Source organism: Polyodon spathula, chromosome 20, assembly GCF_017654505.1.
Source record: "Polyodon spathula isolate WHYD16114869_AA chromosome 20, ASM1765450v1, whole genome shotgun sequence".
Classification (NCBI taxonomy): domain Eukaryota; kingdom Metazoa; phylum Chordata; class Actinopteri; order Acipenseriformes; family Polyodontidae; genus Polyodon; species Polyodon spathula.
In genome coordinates, this window is record NC_054553.1 from 17,668,993 (window position 1) to 17,689,750 (window position 20,758).

The window sequence follows — 20,758 nt, forward strand, 5'->3', positions numbered from 1 at the left end:
TTGCGAAAGTATTGACCCCCCTTAGCATTTTTCCTATTTTGTTGCCTTACAATCTGGAATTAAAATTGATTTTTATTTGGATTTCATGTAATGGACATACACAAAATAGTCCAAATTGGTGAAATGAAATGAAAAAAATAACTTGTTTAAAAAAATTCTAAAAAATAAATAACAGAAAAGTGGTGCGTGCATATATATTCACCAATATAAGATCTAAATAAGATCTGGTGCAACCAATTACCTTCAGAAGTCACATAATTAGTTAAATAAAGTCCACCTGTGTGCAATCTAAGTGTCACATGATCTCAGTATATATACACCTGTTCTGAAAGGCCCCAGAGTCTGCAACACCACTAAGCAAGGGGCACCAACAAGCAAGCGGCACCATGAAGACCAAGGAGCTCTCCACACAGGTCAGTGACAAAGTTGTGGAGAAGTTCAGATCAGGGTTGGGTTATAAAAAAATATCCGAAACTTTGAACATCCCACGGAGCACCATTAAAACCATTATTAAAAAATGGAAAGAATATGGCACCACAAGAAACCTGGCAAGAGAGGGCCGCCCACCAAAACTCAAAACGGACCAGGCAAGGAAGGCATTAATCAGAGAGGCAACAAAGAGACCAAAGATAACCCTGAAGGAGCTGCAAAGCTCCCCAGCGGAGATTGGAGTATCTGTCCATAGGACCACTTTAAGCCGTACACTCCACAGAGCTGGGCTTTACGGAAGAGTGGCCAGAAAAAAGCCATTGCTTAAAGAAAAAAATAAGCAAACATGTTTGGTGTTCGCCAAAAGGCATGTGGGAGACTCCCCAAACATATGGAAGAAGGTACTCTGGTCAGATGAGACTAAAATTGAGCTTTTTGGCCATCAAGGAAAACGTTATGTCTGGCACAAACCCAACACCTTTTATCACCCCATTTTTCATCGGCAGGGACTGGGAAACTGGTCAGAATTGAAGGAATGATGGATGGCGCTAAATACAGGGAAATTCTTGAGGGAAACCTGTTTCAGTCTTCCAGATATTTGAGACTGGGACGGAGGTTCACCTTCCAGCAGGACAATGACCCTAAGCATACTGCTAAAGCAACACTCGAGTGGTGTAAGGGGAAACATTTAAATGTCTTGGAATGGCCTAGTCAAAGGCCAGACCTCAATCCAATTGAGAATCTGTGGTATGACTTAAAGATTGCTGTACACCAGCGGAACCCATCCAACTTGAAGGAGCTGGAGCAGTTTTGCCTTGAAGAATGGACAAAAATCTAGATGTGCCAAGCTTATAGATACATACCCCAAGAGACTTGCAGCTGTAATTGATGCAAAAGGTGGCTCTACAAAGTATTGACTGGGGGGGTGAATACTTATGCACGCTCGAGTTTTCTGTTTTTTGTCTTAGTTCTTGTTTGTTTCAAAATAAAAAATATTTTGCATCTTCAAAGTGGTAGGAATGTTGTATAAATCAAATGATACAAACCCCCAAAATTTAATTCCAGGTTGTAAGGCAACAAAATAGGAAAAATGCCAAGGGGGGTCAATACTTTCGCAACCCTTACATTACCTTCAGGAGTTTGAGGATGATTTCCTTGCACAGTAACTTACATAGCTACATGACGGTCTAATAATATCTCTTGACTTCAGCCAAAGAAGCAGGCATAGTAATTTAAATGTTACCATAGAAAAAACAACAATAATAATATTTTTATTTGTATATGGTGCCTTTCATAGAGGACTACCATCACAAAGTGTGTTACAGAGGTAGGCTGTGAACTGTGTGTTACAATAGGACATTGATTTAACATCTCATCTGCAGGCTGGAGCACAAATAGGTTAAGTGACTTGTTCAGGATCACACACTGTGTTAGTCACTAGCAGGGGTGGGATTTGAACTGGTGACTTGCTCATTACAAGTCCTGGACTTTAACCACTGGACCACGCTGCTGCCTCCTTAGTGTGCACGCCTTACAATAAATGTAGCATGGGTTTTGTACTAAAGTAAATTAACCATTTTAAGAACGTTGACAGCAGAACGCATATAAATAGATAGGACTGTAGTTAGGAACTGTACTCCTGAGAAAAAAATAAACATTAAGGGAATTAAAAATGAAATGTACTGCTGCTTACTTGATTGCAGTAGAATAACGCCCATTCACTAAACTTAACTTTCTGTTTGTGGTAATGAAATAGAAAGGTTTGGAAATATTTCAAATCTATGATACTGTGTTTACTGTGGTGTATTTAATATCGTAAATAACAGAACAAACTCACTGAAACTAAAACTTGTTTTTTACAGAAACAATAAATAGTTACATGAACAGTAAAAAAAAAAAAAAAAAACCTAAGCGCTGTCTGTGTTACATGCTCTCGAACTGCAGCATGCCCATATTACAACTGTACACAATTACAGGTGCTGTCCAATTGCTTACATAACACAAGCAAAATATCTGAGTTATTTGAAGTCATCAACTGCATAGTGTACATATTTAACAGAATGAGGCAACAAGTGGTACTAGCATAAGTTAATGTTATAGTATCATTTGAGTGTCTTAAGAATTTGTAGTTTAAGCAGTAGAATGTGACAGAAAACAACTTGCTGCCAAAGTGACACCCATCAATTGGATTGCCACCAATTTTCTTTTGGAGCCCTGTCTAGGATGCTGCTTGACAAAAAAATAAATAAATAAATAATACAATTCTGAATAAATAAATAGCTATTATTAAGATAAACTGTTTTTCTTTCTGTGGACAATAGTTAGCTTTATCTATTGAGAGGAATGCTAGTTCCTCATGCCAAGTTATCAGTGAGAACTGCCAGAGACCCTCTGTACAGCAAGGATAGTTTATGTGTTTTCAGGGTATTGGCGCAAAAAAAGTAAATCAGCCAAAAGCACCATTTCACTTTTAAATTGTAGTTCCCAACACTCTTAGGTGAAATGTAGAAATAAGTCGCCAAAGTAAGGTAGGCATGTCCTTTTACTTTCCCCTTGGGTTTTTGCAGACCTCAGGGAGTTTCATTCATACATATGTATATTACAGGACATCCAAGTTTAATGAGAATTAACCTATTTTGTCAATAAGGAAATATACTAGGTGACTTCTATATCATTTATATTAAATGATTTATTTCTATTTTAAAATTGAACATTTGCCTGCAAATTTTTTTTTTTTATATATAATATTAAAAAAAAAAAGTCTGACGTGTGGTATTTGAAACTATAAACTATTTGCAAACGTGATGTGTTATACTGTCAGTGCTACACGATTAGTTTTTTTTAGTACTTTGAAAGATGACGCCAGCCAGCTGAGAATTCTGGGGACACATATTTTGGACATTTTTTGAGTCATTCATCATCATCATCCTCATCATTCTGAAAGTCTGATCTTAAGCTCTGAAATTTTTTTGTCAGTGTAACACACATTGAGGGACGCTGATTGAGGGTGCAAGGAAGTAAGGTTCCTCCTCTCGATACTGGTTCACTGACTCTCAGTCAGGCATTATCGCTAGTACATATCACTGATTCCCAGTCATTACTAATAGTACACATCACTGACTCCCAGTCACTACTGATAGTACACATCACCGGCTCCCAGTCACTACTGATAGTACACATCACTGACTCCCAGTCACTACTGATAGTACACATCACTGACTCCCAGTCACTACTGATAGTACACATCACTGACTCCCAGTCACTACTGATAGTACACATCACTGACTCCCAGCCACATGTTACTGATAGTACACATCACTGACTCCCAGCCATATGTTATTGATAGTACATATCACTGACTCCCAGTTACATGTTATTTATAGTTCACATCACTGACTTCCAGCCATATGTTACTGATAGTACATATCACTGACTCCTATTCACATGTTAATGATAGTACATATCACATGCATCAAGCTGGGGAAACCACAATCTGGGGAGAATTAAAATCTCAAATGGCAGCAGCAAAAAGTGAATCCCTGCTGTTGTTGGTTTTAATGTTTAACGTGTCATTGAAGCCATTAATGAACATGAAAATTACAGCTCCTGGACTGACATCTACCAGGAAGTAATGATACATTGTAAAACAGCTCCACTAGAAAGAGTGCAGCACTGACACCTACCAGGCAGTAATGATACACTGCAAAGTGTGTTGTTGTTTAAAATCAACAGCAGTATTATTATATTGGCACACTGTGGCTGTTATAGGTATGGTTGGCGATACAGTACACTTCAGCATACTGTAACACAGTTGTAATTCTTTTTACTTTGTTGTACAAGATTTATTCTGCCCACACGTCACTGAACAAAGTTGAGCCATTAGACAATATTGGGTTCAGGCAGGCTGTGGAAGGGACTGAAGAGATCCAGGGGATCGAAGGGATTGAAGGGGGATTGAAAGGAATCCTGGGGATTGAAGAGGATGGAAGGGATCCTGGTGATTGAAGTGACTGAAGGGGTTTGATGGGATCCTGGGGATTGAAGAGGATTGAAGGGATCCTGGGGATTGAAGAGAATCGAAGGGATCCATGAGATCAAAGGGATTGAAGGGGATTGAAGGGATCCTGGGGATTGAAGGGGATTGAAGAGGACTGAAGGGGTCCAGGGGATCGAAGGGATTGAAGGGGGTTGAAGGGGGGATTGAAGGGATCCTGGTGATTGAAGTGACTGAAGGGGTTTGAAGGGATCCTGGGGATTGAAGAGGATCCGGAAGGGATCCTGGTGATTGAAGTGACTGAAGGGGTTTGATGGGATCCTGGGGATTGAAGGGGATTGAAGGAATCCTGGGAATTGAAGGGACTGAAGGGATTGAATTGATCAAAGAGATCAAGGGGATCAAATGGATTGAAGGGGTCCTTGGGATTGAAGAGATTGAAGGGATTGAATTGATCAAAGGGATCCAGGGGATCAAAGGGATTGAAGAGGATTGAAGAGATCCTGGTGATTGAAGAGATTGAAGGGATTAAAGGGGATCAAACTGATTAAAGAGGATTGAAGGGATCCAGAGAATTGAAGGTATTGAAGAGGATTGGAGGGATCCTGGGGATTGAAGGAATCAAAGGGATCCATGGGACTGGGACAGATAGCGAGCACTGCTTAGTATGAAGGTAATCACATTGTTGAAGTGCTGTAAGGGTGGTTGGTATAAAGGAGGCCAGGCTGTGTGTTGCTGAATGCACTGTACCTGTTAATAAAAAAAGTTGCTGTTTTTAACTGCAAACCTGCTTCACGTACCTCTTGAGTGCTTTGTTACAGTATAGGGCGGCTACTATTCGACATTACCGCTTTTATGTTGCACTATATTTTGTAATGATCTGCAGTTCCGTAAAATTTAGGAAATAAATAATCAAGTGTTTTTCTGTTGCTCTTGACAGCACTGTGCCTTTAAAGAGAAAGACAGTGCTTATGCCAACCCCTTTCTACAAACGTCAACATTTGCGAAGCTCCTCCCACTACTACAACATTCACCTGTAGCTCGAGCTGATCTGCTCAGTGCAGGAGAAGCTGTTTCGAAGTTAGTGGTTAAAACATGTTAACAACGGTGAAGGTAGCGCTTGGTTAACAAAGAAATATTTACAGCTACAATTTGTAGGACAAATCCATCGTAAGAAGAAAGCAAAGATCTTGCCAGCGCCTGCAATTGAAATAAACAAACAACAACAACAAAACAACACATAACATCCGAGTTTCCGCCTATCAGACAGTGTTGATGTTGTTTCCTTTTAAACTGCAACGCTTTACTACTCTTCATCAAAGTGTTCATATTAGAGTGAGCTACGTTGCTTCATGGAAATATTCATCGATATTTAATGCGTCGGACTTGATCTGGATGATCACAATAATTACCAAAGCAAGCACATGAAGAGATTGCAGCAGTAATTAATCACTGAGAGGACCCCAACATCATTCAGAGTTTTTGGAAGAACGAGTATTACTTATTCATAGTTGTTATTTTCTGGTGAACATGTCCATTAGAAAAGAGTTCCCTCCTCTAAAGGAAACTAAAAACGGGAAAAAATATTTTAACAGATGCGGCTCGACTAACGAATATTTTGATCTCACTTTTAAGGTCTGTATTATTATTATTATTATTGTTATTGTTATTGTGATTATGATGTTCTGCTGCAGCTGCTGAACTTCCTAAAAGAGATCCAGCAAGTGTCTGCCCATTCTTTTTTAAAACGGTGTTCATAACACACATCACAGGGCATGTGAATCCCGCTGCAGTCTAGCGCTACCTGTTGTAATAATAGCCCCTTCGTCGTCTCTGCTGCCGCCTTGTTTGATATGCACAAGACAGCGATTGTTCTTACCAGTGTCGTAGCAGCCGACACAGCCTATAGTACTAGAACAGCAATACTAACAAACACAGCACACGTATAGCTTGCTTGGATTGTGGCCATTATGTCAGCACAGGTAATAAGCGATTTTATACACATACTTAAAGTAGTGATAGAGAGTGAAAGCTTAAAAACATCTCTACAATTAGACTGATGCTTAACTTCATATCAGTGCTGCATGTCATGTGATTGGTAACGTGTCATGGTAACAGTTTACAACATTGTCCCTTAAGTGTGGCAGCCTGTGCAGTGCAGCTTCTTCAGAACAGTACAAATGTCTGATTTGAGTTTCATCATGTGTACTCCAGCAAGTGCTTCCCAAGATATTGCATATTTTAGCCAAGCCATTCGAAGATCAAACATAGTCGGCCACCATGACCACGATTACTATAACATCAGTAAGGGCATGACACACACTGACATTGAATATACTGTACAGAACACACTGACACTGAATATACTGTACAGACACAAACTGACACTGTATATACTGTACAGAACACAGTGACACTGAATATGCTATACAGACACACACACTCTGATACTTGCACACACTGACACACACACATTGACACACTGACTGACACTCACACACACTGACACACTTACACTACTGACACACACACACTGACACTCGCATACACTGACACTCACACACACTGACACACACACTGACAGTCACAATAACACACTGACAATGACACCACTGACACCCACAAACCCACTTGCACACAAACAGCTACACACCCACAAAAACACTCACACACACACACACACACATTGTGAATTTGAATTGTTGTGCAAGTGAGAGGGATGGCAAAGTGAATAGGTGTAAAATGCTTTGTAAATATTGACAGGAGGTGGAGACGGTGGTTCAGGTTTTGAGTTTTCATTGTGTGATGGTCACAATGTGTGCACACACGGATCTACAGTGAGTCAGTATTGACTCTGGATCCTGCTCAATAAAGAGGAGTACAGAGCAGGACTATGCTTGTAAACTCTGTGCCAGACTGAGGGCTCTGAAAAAGCAACAGAGCTCAGCCTGGAGAACCAGATTATGGGGCACTCTCTCAGGCCCCTGTTAGCTTCCATTTCCTGTGTGTTTAGCACGCTTGCTGTAGGGTGAACGTTGAGCAGCTTTGTCCCTAAAGAGTTTCACATTGACACTTAGCATCTACAGAAAACCACAAGAGCAGCAAACCCCTTATTGTACAAGTGTGCCCTGGTACATTTGCATTGTAAGTTAGCATTTTTCTCTGAAAGCACTGACTACACTAAACAGTAGAACTACACTGTAATAAAGCACTGAGACACCACACTGTAGTGCTGTCTTCCAAGTACATAAATACACCCCAAACATAAGGTGACCAGACATCCCAGACATCTCAAGCTGGAGTGAGCTCGAGTGAGTGAAATCTGCCAGTATCCTTTCGTCAGATCCAAAGTTGAGATTAACCGCGCCTTACCCAGCCGGTCGAGGAGCTCATCCACCCAGGGCATTGGATATGCATCGAACTTGGAGATGGCATTAACCTTTCGGAAATCCACACAGAACCGAGTGGAGCCATCCTTCTTGCCCACCATCACAATAGGACTGCACTCGCTCCGAGAAGGCTCAATGACTCCAAGCCCGAGCATATCCTCCACCACCCTGCGAACGGGACCCCTGCGACTCTCCGGGATCTGGTACGGTCTCTCTCGGACCCTGACACCTGGCGGAGTAATAATAGCATGAGAAATAACATTAGTTCTGCCGGGCAAGTCCGAAAAAACATCACTAAACCGCTCCACCAACTGATGGAGCTCACATTTCTGATCCGGAAGTAACTGTGCCCCCATCGGAATGTTAGTTGGTAGCCAGTGAATTGACAGTGGGACCAAAATCCTCTTCTAAACTGTCACAAGCTATTAATAGCTTTCCTTTCACTCCAGGGTTTTAGCAAGTTAATGTGATAATTTTTGGTCTTATTTCGGCGATCAGTTGTCTAATTTCATAATTCACATTACCAGTTCTCTGTGTCACCTCATATGGCCCCTGCCACTTCACATACTTGGATTCTGATGAAGGGAGCAGCAACAGTACCTTATAACCTGGTCGAAAAAGTCTGAATTCCTGCTTGTTTGTTGTTTTAGATTTTCTTGTGCCAAATGACCAACCAATGCTAGGCGATCTCTTAACATGATTACGTACTTGACTATGTTTTTGGAAGTTTTTGTTTGCTCCTCTCTCCCTTCTTTCACAAGATCAAGGATACCTTGTGGTTGCCTCCCGTACAGCAGCTCAAAGGGAGAGAACCCGGTCTAGCACTGAGGCACCTCTCTCACAGCAAACATCAGGTAGGGGAGGAGCTTAACCTAATGTTCCTGCTCTTGGTTGACAAACCGCTTCAGCATCTGTTTTAAAGTCTGGTTAAAGCATTCCACCAAACCGTCCATCTGCGGGTGATAAACAGAGGTTCGAATGGACTTAATTGGTAACAATTTATACAATTTTTTCAAACATTGTGACATGAAGTTCATTCCATGATCAGTGAAGATTTCTTTTGGAATCCCTACTCTCATTATAATCTGTACTAACTCTCGAGCAATTGCTGTGGCACTAGTGGATCTCAATGGTACTGCCTCTGGATATCTAGTCGCATAGTCCACCACTACCAAAATGTGCATATATCCAGAGTCAGACTGGCTCAATGGACCCACTGTGTCCATAGCAGTGCGTTCAAAAGGAACTGAGACGGGGCAGTGGGACCAGCGGACCAACTAGCTGGCATTCCAGACAGTCCGCCACATATCGCGTCACCTCACTAAAAACTCCCATCCAATAAAACCAAGCCCATATTTGTTCCCGAGTCTTATCGCTACCTAAGTGGCCCGAACACGGGACATCGTGAGTCAACCACATGATCTCCCGTCGAAAAGACTGAGGAACGAGTAATTGCGTTACAATCTGGCTTGTGCACATGGCTTTGGATACCCTATACAGCAAATGCCCGACAATAATGTGGTGAGGATATGTGAGCGGACGGTTATCCTCTACATCCTTCCCCTCGATAGACCGAACCTGCCCCCAGATGCGTGCCATCGAAGGTTCGTTTTTTTGTTCCAACGCTAGGTCCACATCTCAGTCCCAGAATTTCGGGATATTGAGCGGAGCAACAGTAGCTTCAGCACTGGGAGCCTCAGTAACCCGCCCCCGTAGGTCACACTGAGTCACAATCCCCTTTCCCTTGCGTTTAACAGACTGAAGTTTCCCCCAACAAATCCCATCCATGTCTCATTGACGTTCCTTCCCATTTTTGGGCTAGTTGTTAGGGGTCAGTTGGAGGGAGGAGCGGGGCCGACGACCACGGGAGCGGCTGCCAATGCTTCCTCATATCTCTCAGCCAACCGAACTGGTTGGTGCCTGGTGACCCAGTTCCGGGTGTCTGGCTCCAGCACCTTTACGAACTGCTCATGGCAATCAGCTCGGTGATCTTCTCTCCATCATTGGTGCCAGGGCAGAGCCACCTGGTCACATGATCTACTAATTGCTGGGCCACCACGCGGGGTCGCTGGTATTCCGCGTCTTCTCTGTGATGCCAGGCCGCTGGAGAATGGCCTGCTTCACCTGGTCGTACACCAGGGCTTGCTCATGTGTGAGCACCTGGTAGGTTGTCTGGGCCTCTCCGATCAAATTGGGGCCCAACTGGGTAGCCCACCACTCCTGAGGCTACCGTGCTATGGTTGCCTGTCTTTTAGAGGCAACCAAGTAAGCCTCTGGGTCATCCTCTCCATAATGGCCGTCAGTGACTCCTGGTGCCTCCGCTCCTGCGCCTCCAACAGCGGTGCCAATGTGGTTGGGTTCATCTCTGATCCCACTCTGACGCTAAATGTCGTCAGGTGTAAGTGGTGCAGTGAATAAAAGTAATGTCCACGCAGTATTTCTCCCAGAAACAGTCCATGTATTTTAATTTTGTATTTTAAAATAAGAAAAATAATCCACCCCTTTACTAGCAATGGTATTGGTGGGTACACGGCGGGCTACAGACCCCAAAATAATAATTATTAAACAATAATCCGATGGTCTGTCCCGCGTCCTGCGTGCTCCGTTCCGGGGACCATGGTGCAAGACTTGGTGTTTGTGCAGTGAAGTGCTCTGGGGTGATTGCTGGCTTAGTAGCGACAGCTCCAGGGTGCGCAATTCTCCGCTGCAACACAGAAAACACACGTAAGAAGAAAACAACAAACTACAGGCTCTGGCTGCCAGGTTACGTTTTTTCAGCGCAAAGCGGCGCACTGACATAGCTACTTCCCCTTTGTACCCATGACCTCCCTGCAATCAACTCGTCACCATGCTTTCTCCAATAGAGGGCCGTCCCGCAGCTGATCGCAATGGTGTCGTTCCGTGTACGTGCAACTACTCTCTCTCCCTAATATGGTCACCTTCCGGTTTCCACCTATCATCAAGGCGGTCCATCTAGGAGGCAGCGTAACGCCCTTTCTGATCAGGAGGGAGATTTACCACATCGACCCTTTCTCTCTTTATCACAGAGGGGCTGTAAAATATGACACAAGCATTTGGAAACTTATTTTTAATTGAACTATTAAAGTCTATATTCACTTTCAGTTCACCACAGGTACCCTCTAAGAAATGTATATTAGTGAATAATGCAAAATAATTTCTGAACTACTTATTTTCACATGTGAAATTCATGTTATAAAAATATTTTAAAAGTTTCAGAACATTTTTTATTTCTTAAGTGTACATTTTATGTTGTTTTTAGTAATCGTGAAATGCAGTTATTTAAGGTATCCAGGTGCCCATTTAATTTATTTAAAAAAATATGTTTACATTGATAGTTGAGTACTGAATATGATACAAATAGTTTAAAGCAATTACAAAAAAAGAGTTTACCTTCATTAAAAATATCTAAATAAGCTGCCTTAGAGGCAGGATAGATCTCTCTTTAATTTGGCAACCATTTAGTTGTATTTCTGTGTTAAATGTATATTAGAAGTAGTATATTTTCTCCTGCAAAGTTTAAGAAAATAAAATAGAGACAAAGAGTACTGTTATCTGTTACATACATGTGATACCTATATAGGGTATTTTATATGTTTTTGACACATCTGTTAGTTTAATAGAAGAAAAACAACACAGTGATAAAAATATATGTTTTTCTTTAAGCAAAAGAGGCAAACATCAGGGCTCTGCATTACTGGGGGCTGGGGGGGGGTCGATCCCTTTAAGCTTCTCCAAGTAGTTTTATTTCCAAATTTCCTTTTTAAAATGTTTTAAGCCGACAGGTATTATGTAAAACAGAAGAGATCCTTTTAAAATGTGTTGATTGTATGATGACATTTCCTGCCTTGTCTATGCAGTTTTTTAGTACCAATCAGTGATAGTGAGAAAGCATCTCTGTGCATTTTACATAGGCTAATGCTTATGCTTATATATAGAAAGATCAAATAGTATCCCTTTCATAAGTAAATAAGTGACAATATTTCATTTTATCAGAAAAGGAATACAATTTAATCTTTTTACAGCTTGATCCATGTCTCAGCCTATACTGTTGCTGAAAAAAAGATCAGCAAAGAAATTAGCCTTCGCAGAATCCGTAGTTATCTAATTTAGATTGTCAGAAGACGCTTTCTCGTGTTCATTGATTGGTACAATTTTTATTTTTTTAACACATTTTTAACAGGTTCCTTTTCATTTGAAGTGATACCTGTCAGCTTACAACATGTTAAAGGTGGGATTTGGTAGTGGTGTAATGATTCATCGGTATGGACGATATATCGGTCCAGACTCTAGGTTCAGTTCAATCAATAAGGAATCATTCATACCGATACAAATGCACTGCAACTCATTAAGTAAACACAGTGATACTGCAACATCGTTTACTTGTGATAATGCGTTATTATCGTGATCATTTATTTACTTTACTTCGAGGGTCAAATATTGTTTATGTCATTACAGTGCGTTCCTCATAGCAAATGCAATGGCGGATGCAAAAGAACAACAGACCAAAGACAATAAACCCAAACCTAACCCTAACCCTAAACCTGTACAAAATGGGCAACTAAGCTTAAATCCAAAGTGTGGAAGCATTTCGTTTTTTTTCTAAATGAAAGGGGAAACGAGCTTGATAAGACAGACGTGATTTGTAAGATATACTGAACAAAAGCAAAGTACACTGGAAATAAAACTAATCTTTCCATGCACTAGAGAAGATGCCACAATATCGATGTAGACTCCACCTATAAAACCTGCTAGGCTACGGCCCTCTAGGACCAGAGCTGGGCACCCCTGCTACGGGTGTTCTTGCCATTTGCAAAGCAGACCACAATGCCATATTGCATAAAGAAATGGGTTTTAAAAAAAGGAATATTGTGTCCCACACAATAATTTTTATTTTTTTATTTTTTTTAATGTTTTAGAAGGTTTCTTATTATAAACTTATGTTGGAAATGTCAGGGCGTAGGCATTTCATGTATACACAGAAAAAAAAAAAGACCTATTTCTTTATTGAAGAGTGAGTAGTATGTTTACTCTGTCCTTGCTCTTAGTTGTAAAAATGGTACACACCCCTAGAATTTGGAAACTACAACTACACCCACCCCTCGTTAGAGAGAGAGAGAGAGAGAGAGAGAGAGAGAGAGAGAGAGAGAGAGAGAGAGAGAGAGAGAGAGAGAGAGAGAGAGAAATTCTAGGAAGTGAGCTGATGTAGGGGGGTGTGTCAAAGTGGCTGGTGATTGTGAACAGGTGTAGAGGTGATGCAGTGCAGAAGAAATCACAAACAATTGTAATCTGGTAGGAAATGGGTTTTATAATCCGGGTCTTGTGACCAAAAAGAAAATGCTCCAGCAATACACAACAATATGTAATGCGCGGAGCCAACCAAACAGGGTTACAGTCCCAAACAGTAATCGTTATATAATCGCCCCACAAAACTAAAACGCGGTAACCAGTCCAGGGTGCGTGTATTAGTGCTCATGGTTGGTGATAACAGGCTATTTTTTGACAGTTCATGAAGTGCAGTTCCGGTTTGTGCTGGCCCAAAAGCAACAGCTCCAGAACGTGTTTAGCCATCTGGTGATAGACAGACAAGACAATTACTAACAACTCGTACAACAAACAAACACTCATGAATAGTCTTCTCACAGTCCGGTTTCTCAGGCAGTTAATACTGCGGCTCTCAGCCCTTCCAGGTTTATGCACACAACCCAAGCGAAGGAAAAGATTGATTGACTGATTCTCCAGCCCCTTTATGCTATTATGCATGACCCCTTGGCAAACGATTGCATCTGCTTTTATTACTTGCAGCTGCTACCTCATTTACCCTCCAGGTCAATACATTCCTGCAACAGAGTCTCGCCTTCATCCAGGCTGACCGACTTCCCAACCCTGGAAATGAACTGTCAGGCCAGCCCGTTTCAGGACTTTTCCTTTCGTTATTTTGTACCCTCACTGGTCGGGAGGGAGATTTCCAACCAGAACTCATTATATTTCCGTCACAGGGGGTCATTCAATTTTCAAAGGTACAAAGTTAGAAAAATAACAAGACACAAAAAGAATGAGACAACAAGTTGGTTTCACAGACCCTTATTAGCACTAATGCTACCTTAGTATGGCAGTCCAGGATTAGTGATGTCAGACCTAGGAAACTATGTATATTGAATCATTTAGTGTCTGGAAAGGTCTGACATTGGGTTTACGTGTATAAAAATACTTACTAGGACTACCTAAGACTTGGATTGTTCCATTATAAAATCTTGAACGCAATACAGTAGCAGTCAAAGTTCTGTCTTCATAGCCACCCTCAAGAACAGTACGAGTGACGGTCAGACATGTGCATGTCAAAAAAACACTTTGAAGTTGTACTGTTTAATGAAAAGTGTGTGGAGTGTTCTCCATGTCTGTTGATGATGGCATCCCTAGATCTCATATCAAAACACAGTGTTAAACTCTTTGCCGGCAACTCTTGCTCTGGATCTCTTGAAGAAGTGGTAAACAGCAGTGTTTTTTTTTTTGTTGATTTTTTTAAATAGACCCGACCAAAACAGAGGGTTATTGACATTCTTAAGTAGTTTAATGCAATAAATGTGATGTAATGTAATTATGAAATAACTAGTATGTAGTTGCATTGTGAAGAATGAAACTCCAAGTTGACCCTGTGCAGTCTCGCTGCCCAGGGCCAGTCCCTCTCCTGCCTGATCACTAACATGCTCAATAACGGATCCTGTCTAACCTCGCTTCCCCAGGCCAGACCCTATCCTGCCTGGCCACTAACGTACTCTTGCCCCGTGCTGCTGCAGGTGATGTTGTTGGGAGACTCGGCTGTTGGAAAGACCTGTTTACTCGTCCAGTTTAAAGACGGCGCCTTTTTGGCAGGCAGCTTCATAGCCACTGTGGGAATAGACTTTAGGGTGAGAGTATTAAACTTCTAATTTCATTCCTCCCTGCTTTCTTTTCTCCTTGAAATTTCATTACCACTATTCTTTCTAGCAGGAATATAAATCTATTCAAACTGTGTAAATAGAAAATTGTTACATTTTTTATTCCAACACTGTTTTTTTTTTAATCAAGTCTCTTACTGGTAAAGGTTCTTGCCGATTGCACAAACAACAGGTAGCTTATTAAAGCAGCAAGGACATTGTGTACACCCTGCAAACTAACCTTGTTCTGAGTCTATTAGAGGGTGGGACCGGTACATACACGTACATTTGTGTTCAAAGCCGGACCTTGACTCATCCCCAATGGCTGAATGTATTCACTTCTAGTAAGATTTGACATTTAAAAACAATTTCTAACACTGTCCTTGTAGAGACAATTGCAGAACCATAGAAATGTGGTGGAATGTGTAGAATATGAAAAGGCATACCCAATTGGCCTCCACTCTTCAATCAATACGAGTCTTCACGTATCTTCAGGCATCTTCAGGGTTGGATTACGAAGGGCCATTTTTACTCAGGACAGTGATGCACTATGATCAAGTGGTTTTCATGGGAACTGTATTACCAATGAAATGCAAGTCAGGCCCTATGCATAAGAGGAAATCCTCAGTATGAGGAATCTGTTCTGTGGATTGTGAGACATGCTGATGGGAGTTACAATTATTGTGATCACTGGAAGGAGTAACAGTATTTCTGTAGTCAGTGGGAATGAGTTGCAGTGTTATTGTGGACTCTGGGAAGGTGCAGGTTGGCATGACTTCTGATCACTAAATCACTCTGCCTGGCACCCTTAATAACACTTATTTCTCAGCACTCCTGTACTCATCCTGTATCAGTGCAATAGCCTGTACTCATCTATCACTGCAATAGCCTGCACTCATCTATCACTGCAATAGCCTGTACTAATCTATCACTGCAATAGCCTGCACTCATCTTTCACTGCAATAGCCTGTACTTATCCTGTATCACTGCAATAGCCTGTACTCATCCTGTATCACTGCAATAGCCTGCACTCATCTATCACTGCAATAGCCTGTTCTCATCTATCACTGCAATAGCCTGTACTCATCCTGTATCACTGCAATAGCCTGTTCTCATCTATCACTGCAATAGCCTGTACTCATCCTGTATCACTGCAATAGCCTGTACTCATCCTGTATCACTGCAATAGCCTGTACTCATCCTGTATCACTGCAGTAGCCTGTACTCATCTATCGCTGTAATAGCCTGTACTCATCCTATATCACTGCAATAGCCTCCACTCCTCCTTTATCACTTCAATAGCCTGCACTCTTCCTGTATCACTGCAATAGCCTGCACTCATCCTGTATCACTGCATTAGCCTATACTCATCCTGTATCACTGCAGTAGCCTGTACTCATCTATCGCTGCAATAGCCTGTACTCATCCTATATCACTGCAATAGCCTGCACTCCTCCTATATCACTTCAATAGCCTGCACTCCTCTTAAGAACATAAGAACATAAGAACATAAGAAAGTTTACAAACGAGAGGAGGCCATTCGGCCCATCTTGCTCGTTTGGTTGTTAGTAGCTTATTGATCCCAAAATCTCATCAAGCAGCTTCTTGAAGGATCCCAGGGTGTCAGCTTCAACAACATTACTGGGGAGTTGATTCCAGACCCTCACAATTCTCTGTGTAAAAAAGTGTCTCCTATTTTCTGTTCTGAATGCCCCTTTTTCTAAACTCCATTTGTGACCCCTGGTCCTTGTTTCTTTTTTCAGGCTGAAAAAGTCCCTTGCGTCCACACTGTCAATACCTTTTAGAATTTTGAATGCTTGAATTAGGTCGCCACGTAGTCTTCTTTGTTCAAGACTGAACAGATTCAATTCTTTTAGCCTGTCTGCATATGACATGCCTTTTAAACCTGGAATAATTCTGGTCGCTCTTCTTTGCACTCTTTCTAGAGCAGCAATATCTTTTTTATAGCGAGGTGACCAGAACTGCACACAATATTCAAGATGAGGTCTTACAAGTGCATTGTACAGTTTTATATCATTGCAATAGCCTGCACTCATCCTGTATCACTGCATTAGCCTATACTCATCCTGTATCACTGCAATAGCCTGTACTCATCTATCGCTGCAATAGCCTGCACTCATCCTGTATCAATGCAATAGCCTGCATTCATCCTGTATCACTGCAATAGCCTGCACTCTTCTATCACTGAAATAGCCTGCACTCATCCTATATCACTTCAATAGCCTGCGCTCATCCTGTATCACTGCAATAGCCTGCACTCATCCTATATCACCGCAATAGTCTGCACTCATCCTGCATCACGCTTTGTTTTACAGACAGGCTGATTAATCATACCAATTCCATACATCATCTATATTATGTCTTAAATGGCAGTATTGGTAGTTAAGTGCTCATTATGTTGGATTAAGGAATGACTTATCTTTTTACCTGGTCCCTCTGTACAGGCTACACCCTCATTAACTGGAGAGACCTGTCACTGGCAAAACACGCTGTGAAACGTATTTATATTTTCTGTCAATTGTGTAATTTCTGGAGGACATGGTGTGCAGCCTTCGAATACATGTGGAGGAATGTCCGTTCGAATATTCAGATATTTGTCTTTGCACTAAGCCAAACACAGTCTGAAACGTCAATAAGAGGCTATGAGGGTAAGAAAGAAGTTTGGTGAAGATTGGTGTGAAATGAACACAGTCATTGAGTTTAGCCAGCATAGTGTGACAGACAGACGGACACACTGTTCGTGTGTAAGGGTCCCCATTTTTTGAATGAATGCCCTGAAAACAAGCTAGATGACCCTGCAGGAAATCAAATGATAAACCATTGCTGCGTTAAGTAGTCTTAGAAGTCTCAACTGTGTATTACTACATCCTGTAGTGATTCAAATCACATTTCTGTTCTGGGTTGAATTTATAAATTGCATTTGTTTTAATGTTTAGCTCTGACAACAACCTATATAAATAGATTTGTTTTTCTCAAAGATGCAGTTCGTTTTCAGTGCAGTCTGACATTCCCTAAGCCACTTTATGCAGACATCTATTTTCTGATGCAGTCTTTGCCATAGTTACTGCTGACTGGTTGTGATGACAGCAAAGACCCACCCATAGGCTGCTGTTGTCAAGCTCCATCAAGGGAGAAATTACATGCAGTAAGTGCTGTGCAGGTTTTGGGGCTGATTAGAGCCCTTGCTGTTAGAATCAGTCAATTCTATGCTGAGATCTGTGACCCAGAGAGACTGCATGCTTCATTAAGAGTACAGCTCATTGTAGGAGTCACCCAGTACAGCCCTCAAAGGTAATATAAAGAGCTTGATATTGTAGGAAACAGAGAATTGAGTTGTGTCAATCTGAGACCCTGAGACTAATAACCCCCCGTAAAGAGCATTTAATGTCCTCTAGATCAGCACATTCCATTCAGCTCTGCACTGACACCATGCAGGTTGTGCGCAGTGTGTACTTTTACAGAAGTCATATTCATGTGGCGGGAGAGAAAGAGCCTGTCTGGGGGTTAGGATGTGTTGTCAGGAAGAGAAGAACAATTAAAAAATCTTGGGCTAGGTTCCACCTCATGCAGTTAAATGTCTTGATCCTTTGTGTGCATTTCTGCACCCTTTGCTTTTCTTCCTTGTGCCTCATTGGGACATTGGAGAGATACAGGCTGCTGGCTTTCTTTCTTGAGTCTTTCCGGGGACTGGAGTGCCAGCAGTGGAAAGGTTGCAGAGGATCTCTCCTTAGCTTAAGGCTGCAGCACAATTTTTTTTTATTTATTTACATATTTATTAGCATATGCCCTTATCCAGAGTGACTTACAATTGCTACAAAATATCACATAAAATATCACATTACAGAATATCATAATACAGATAAGAGCAGTTATGGAACTACAATAAGATCAAATTCAAGTAAGAGCAAAATAAAAATATAAATTATAAGAGCAAATTCAACTAAGTACAGTTAAACTTTATATTAACTATTTGATTGTATGAGTAAAGTCCAGTAAAACATGGCAAGTACGATAAGTAGATGAGATAATTTTAAAAAATGTGAGTACGGTTACCTATAAGAGTAAAATCAAATACAAGATATAGTAAGTAGTCATAGGTAGGAGTGGTAGTTGAATGCAACAAGGTGTGGAGCAGTTCAGTGCAAGTACAGGCAGCATAGGTCATTCAAAATGATCTAGACAACATTCAGAACTGGGCAGACACATGGCAAATGACATTTAATAGAGAAAAGTGTAAGGTACTGCACGCAGGCAATAAAAATGTGCATTATAAATATATGGGAGATACTAAAATTGAAGAAGGAGTCTATGAAAAAGACCTGGGAGTTTATGTTGACTCAGAAATGGTGGGAAAGAAGAGGAAGATCTGGGCATCATCAGCATAGAAGTGATACAAGAAGCCATGGGAAGAGATGAGGGGACCCGGGGGGAGCAGGTGTAGAGATAAAACAGGAGGGGTCCCAGGACTGAGCCTTGGGAGACACCTGCTGAAAGAGAGCAAGAGGAAGAGGGACAGAACGGTTTCAGTGGAGTGCCAGGTGAAAACCAGATTGGAGGGGGTTGAGCAGAGAATGTGTTATATTGAGAGATACAGCTTGGCTTTATGTCCTGCATCGTTTCCCAGGTCTATGGGAACATTTTCATGTTGATTTTCAGTTCCCATGAATGTCTGGAATTTTAATTCAGTACAGTCTTAGAATATCTTTTAAAAATGAATTTCATAAAACAGTTCTATATTTTTGGATGTGCCTAGTAATATTCTTTGTGATCCATAATTGTTTTTGGTTCTATGGTATGAAAATATGTTTTAACTTTTTTATAGAAGCAAAAGGGTTAGAATAGGAATGTTTATTTGAGCTAGTTTAGATTGTACAACAAATCACCCTGCTAGCCAACTTTTCTAGAGTTCACAGTGCATTTGAATGCTGTGCTTCTTTCCATTGAGCTACAGGAAATGCATGCTCCAGCTCCTATTGGTCTCCAGCTCACCTGCTATTACTCAAATAGTCATCAGGAAGTGCAATAAAGACTTCACTTTAGATTTGAAAAATAATCTTTACTGTCCTTACTTATATTGTACCCTGCTTGGAGACAGGCTGGACCAGTAATCTGAGTGGGATACCACATGTTTTGCGACACCAGAAAAAAGTGCATTACAATAATCAATTCTAGATGAAACGAAGGCATGCATTAGTCTAAGTTTGGCTATATTTCTCAAATGATAAAAAGATAATTTCATAACTTCCCTAATGTGAGTCTCAAATGATAGATCAAGATCAAAGATGACCCCCAAACTTTCAACAAAGCTTAAGTTTTGATGAGAGACTGCAAGGATCGAACTCATGTAATTCCACATTTCCTTTTAGTTTGTTCTTTGAGCCCACTAGCATAATGTTACCCAGTGGTAGCATATATAACAAAAACAACAAGGGACCTAGAATGGAGCCCTGTGGAAAACCACAGACAACTTCCGATAATGTAGATTTTACCTCCCCAACAGAGACGAACTGAAACCTATCAGAAAGATAAGATTTGAACCAGTACAGGACAAGGCCAGACAGTCCGACTGTGCTTTCAAGACGATTCACTAAGATGGAGTGGTCTACAGTATCAAAGGCAGCAGTTCGATCAAGAATAATTAATACTGATGGAAAACCAGAGTCAGCAGATAATTCACAACTCTGACAAGGGCAGTCTCCGTGCTATGTGCAGCATGAAAACCAGACTGAAACTTCTTGAATATACCATTAAGAGTTAGACATGTTTGTAATTGAATTGCAGTAACTCTAGAAGCTTATCTAAGAATGGTAGGTTGGAGATTGACCTACAGTTATTGAGGGCTTTATGATCCAAATTGTGTTTCTTAAGCATAGGCTTTACCACAGCTACCTTAAGTGCTGAGGGAACTATACTGGAGGAAAGTGAACTATTTATAATTTTTTAATGTGGGTATTAATAACAACAAGAACATATTTTAGTAGTTTTGGAGG

The 20,758-nt window shown here is 41.1% G+C and overlaps 1 protein-coding gene across 3 annotated transcripts in view; it reads left to right on the top strand.

Annotated features, from left to right (window-relative positions):
* The window catches only part of LOC121295720 (ras-related protein Rab-37-like), a 94,856-nt gene that overhangs the window by 50,530 nt on the left and 23,568 nt on the right, over window positions 1-20,758 (top strand). Inside the window, exons 1-2 of one of the 3 annotated variants that reach the window (XM_041220712.1) lie at window positions 5,462-6,058; window positions 14,574-14,738. The exons of 1 other annotated variant lie outside the window; for it this stretch is intronic. In XM_041220712.1, coding sequence (XP_041076646.1) covers window positions 5,954-6,058; window positions 14,574-14,738 — 270 coding nt within the window. In that variant the 5' untranslated portion in view covers window positions 5,462-5,953. Of the gene's footprint in view, window positions 1-5,461; window positions 6,059-14,573; window positions 14,739-20,758 lie in introns of those variants that run through there. One more of the 3 variants, XM_041220714.1, reaches the window with a different exon arrangement.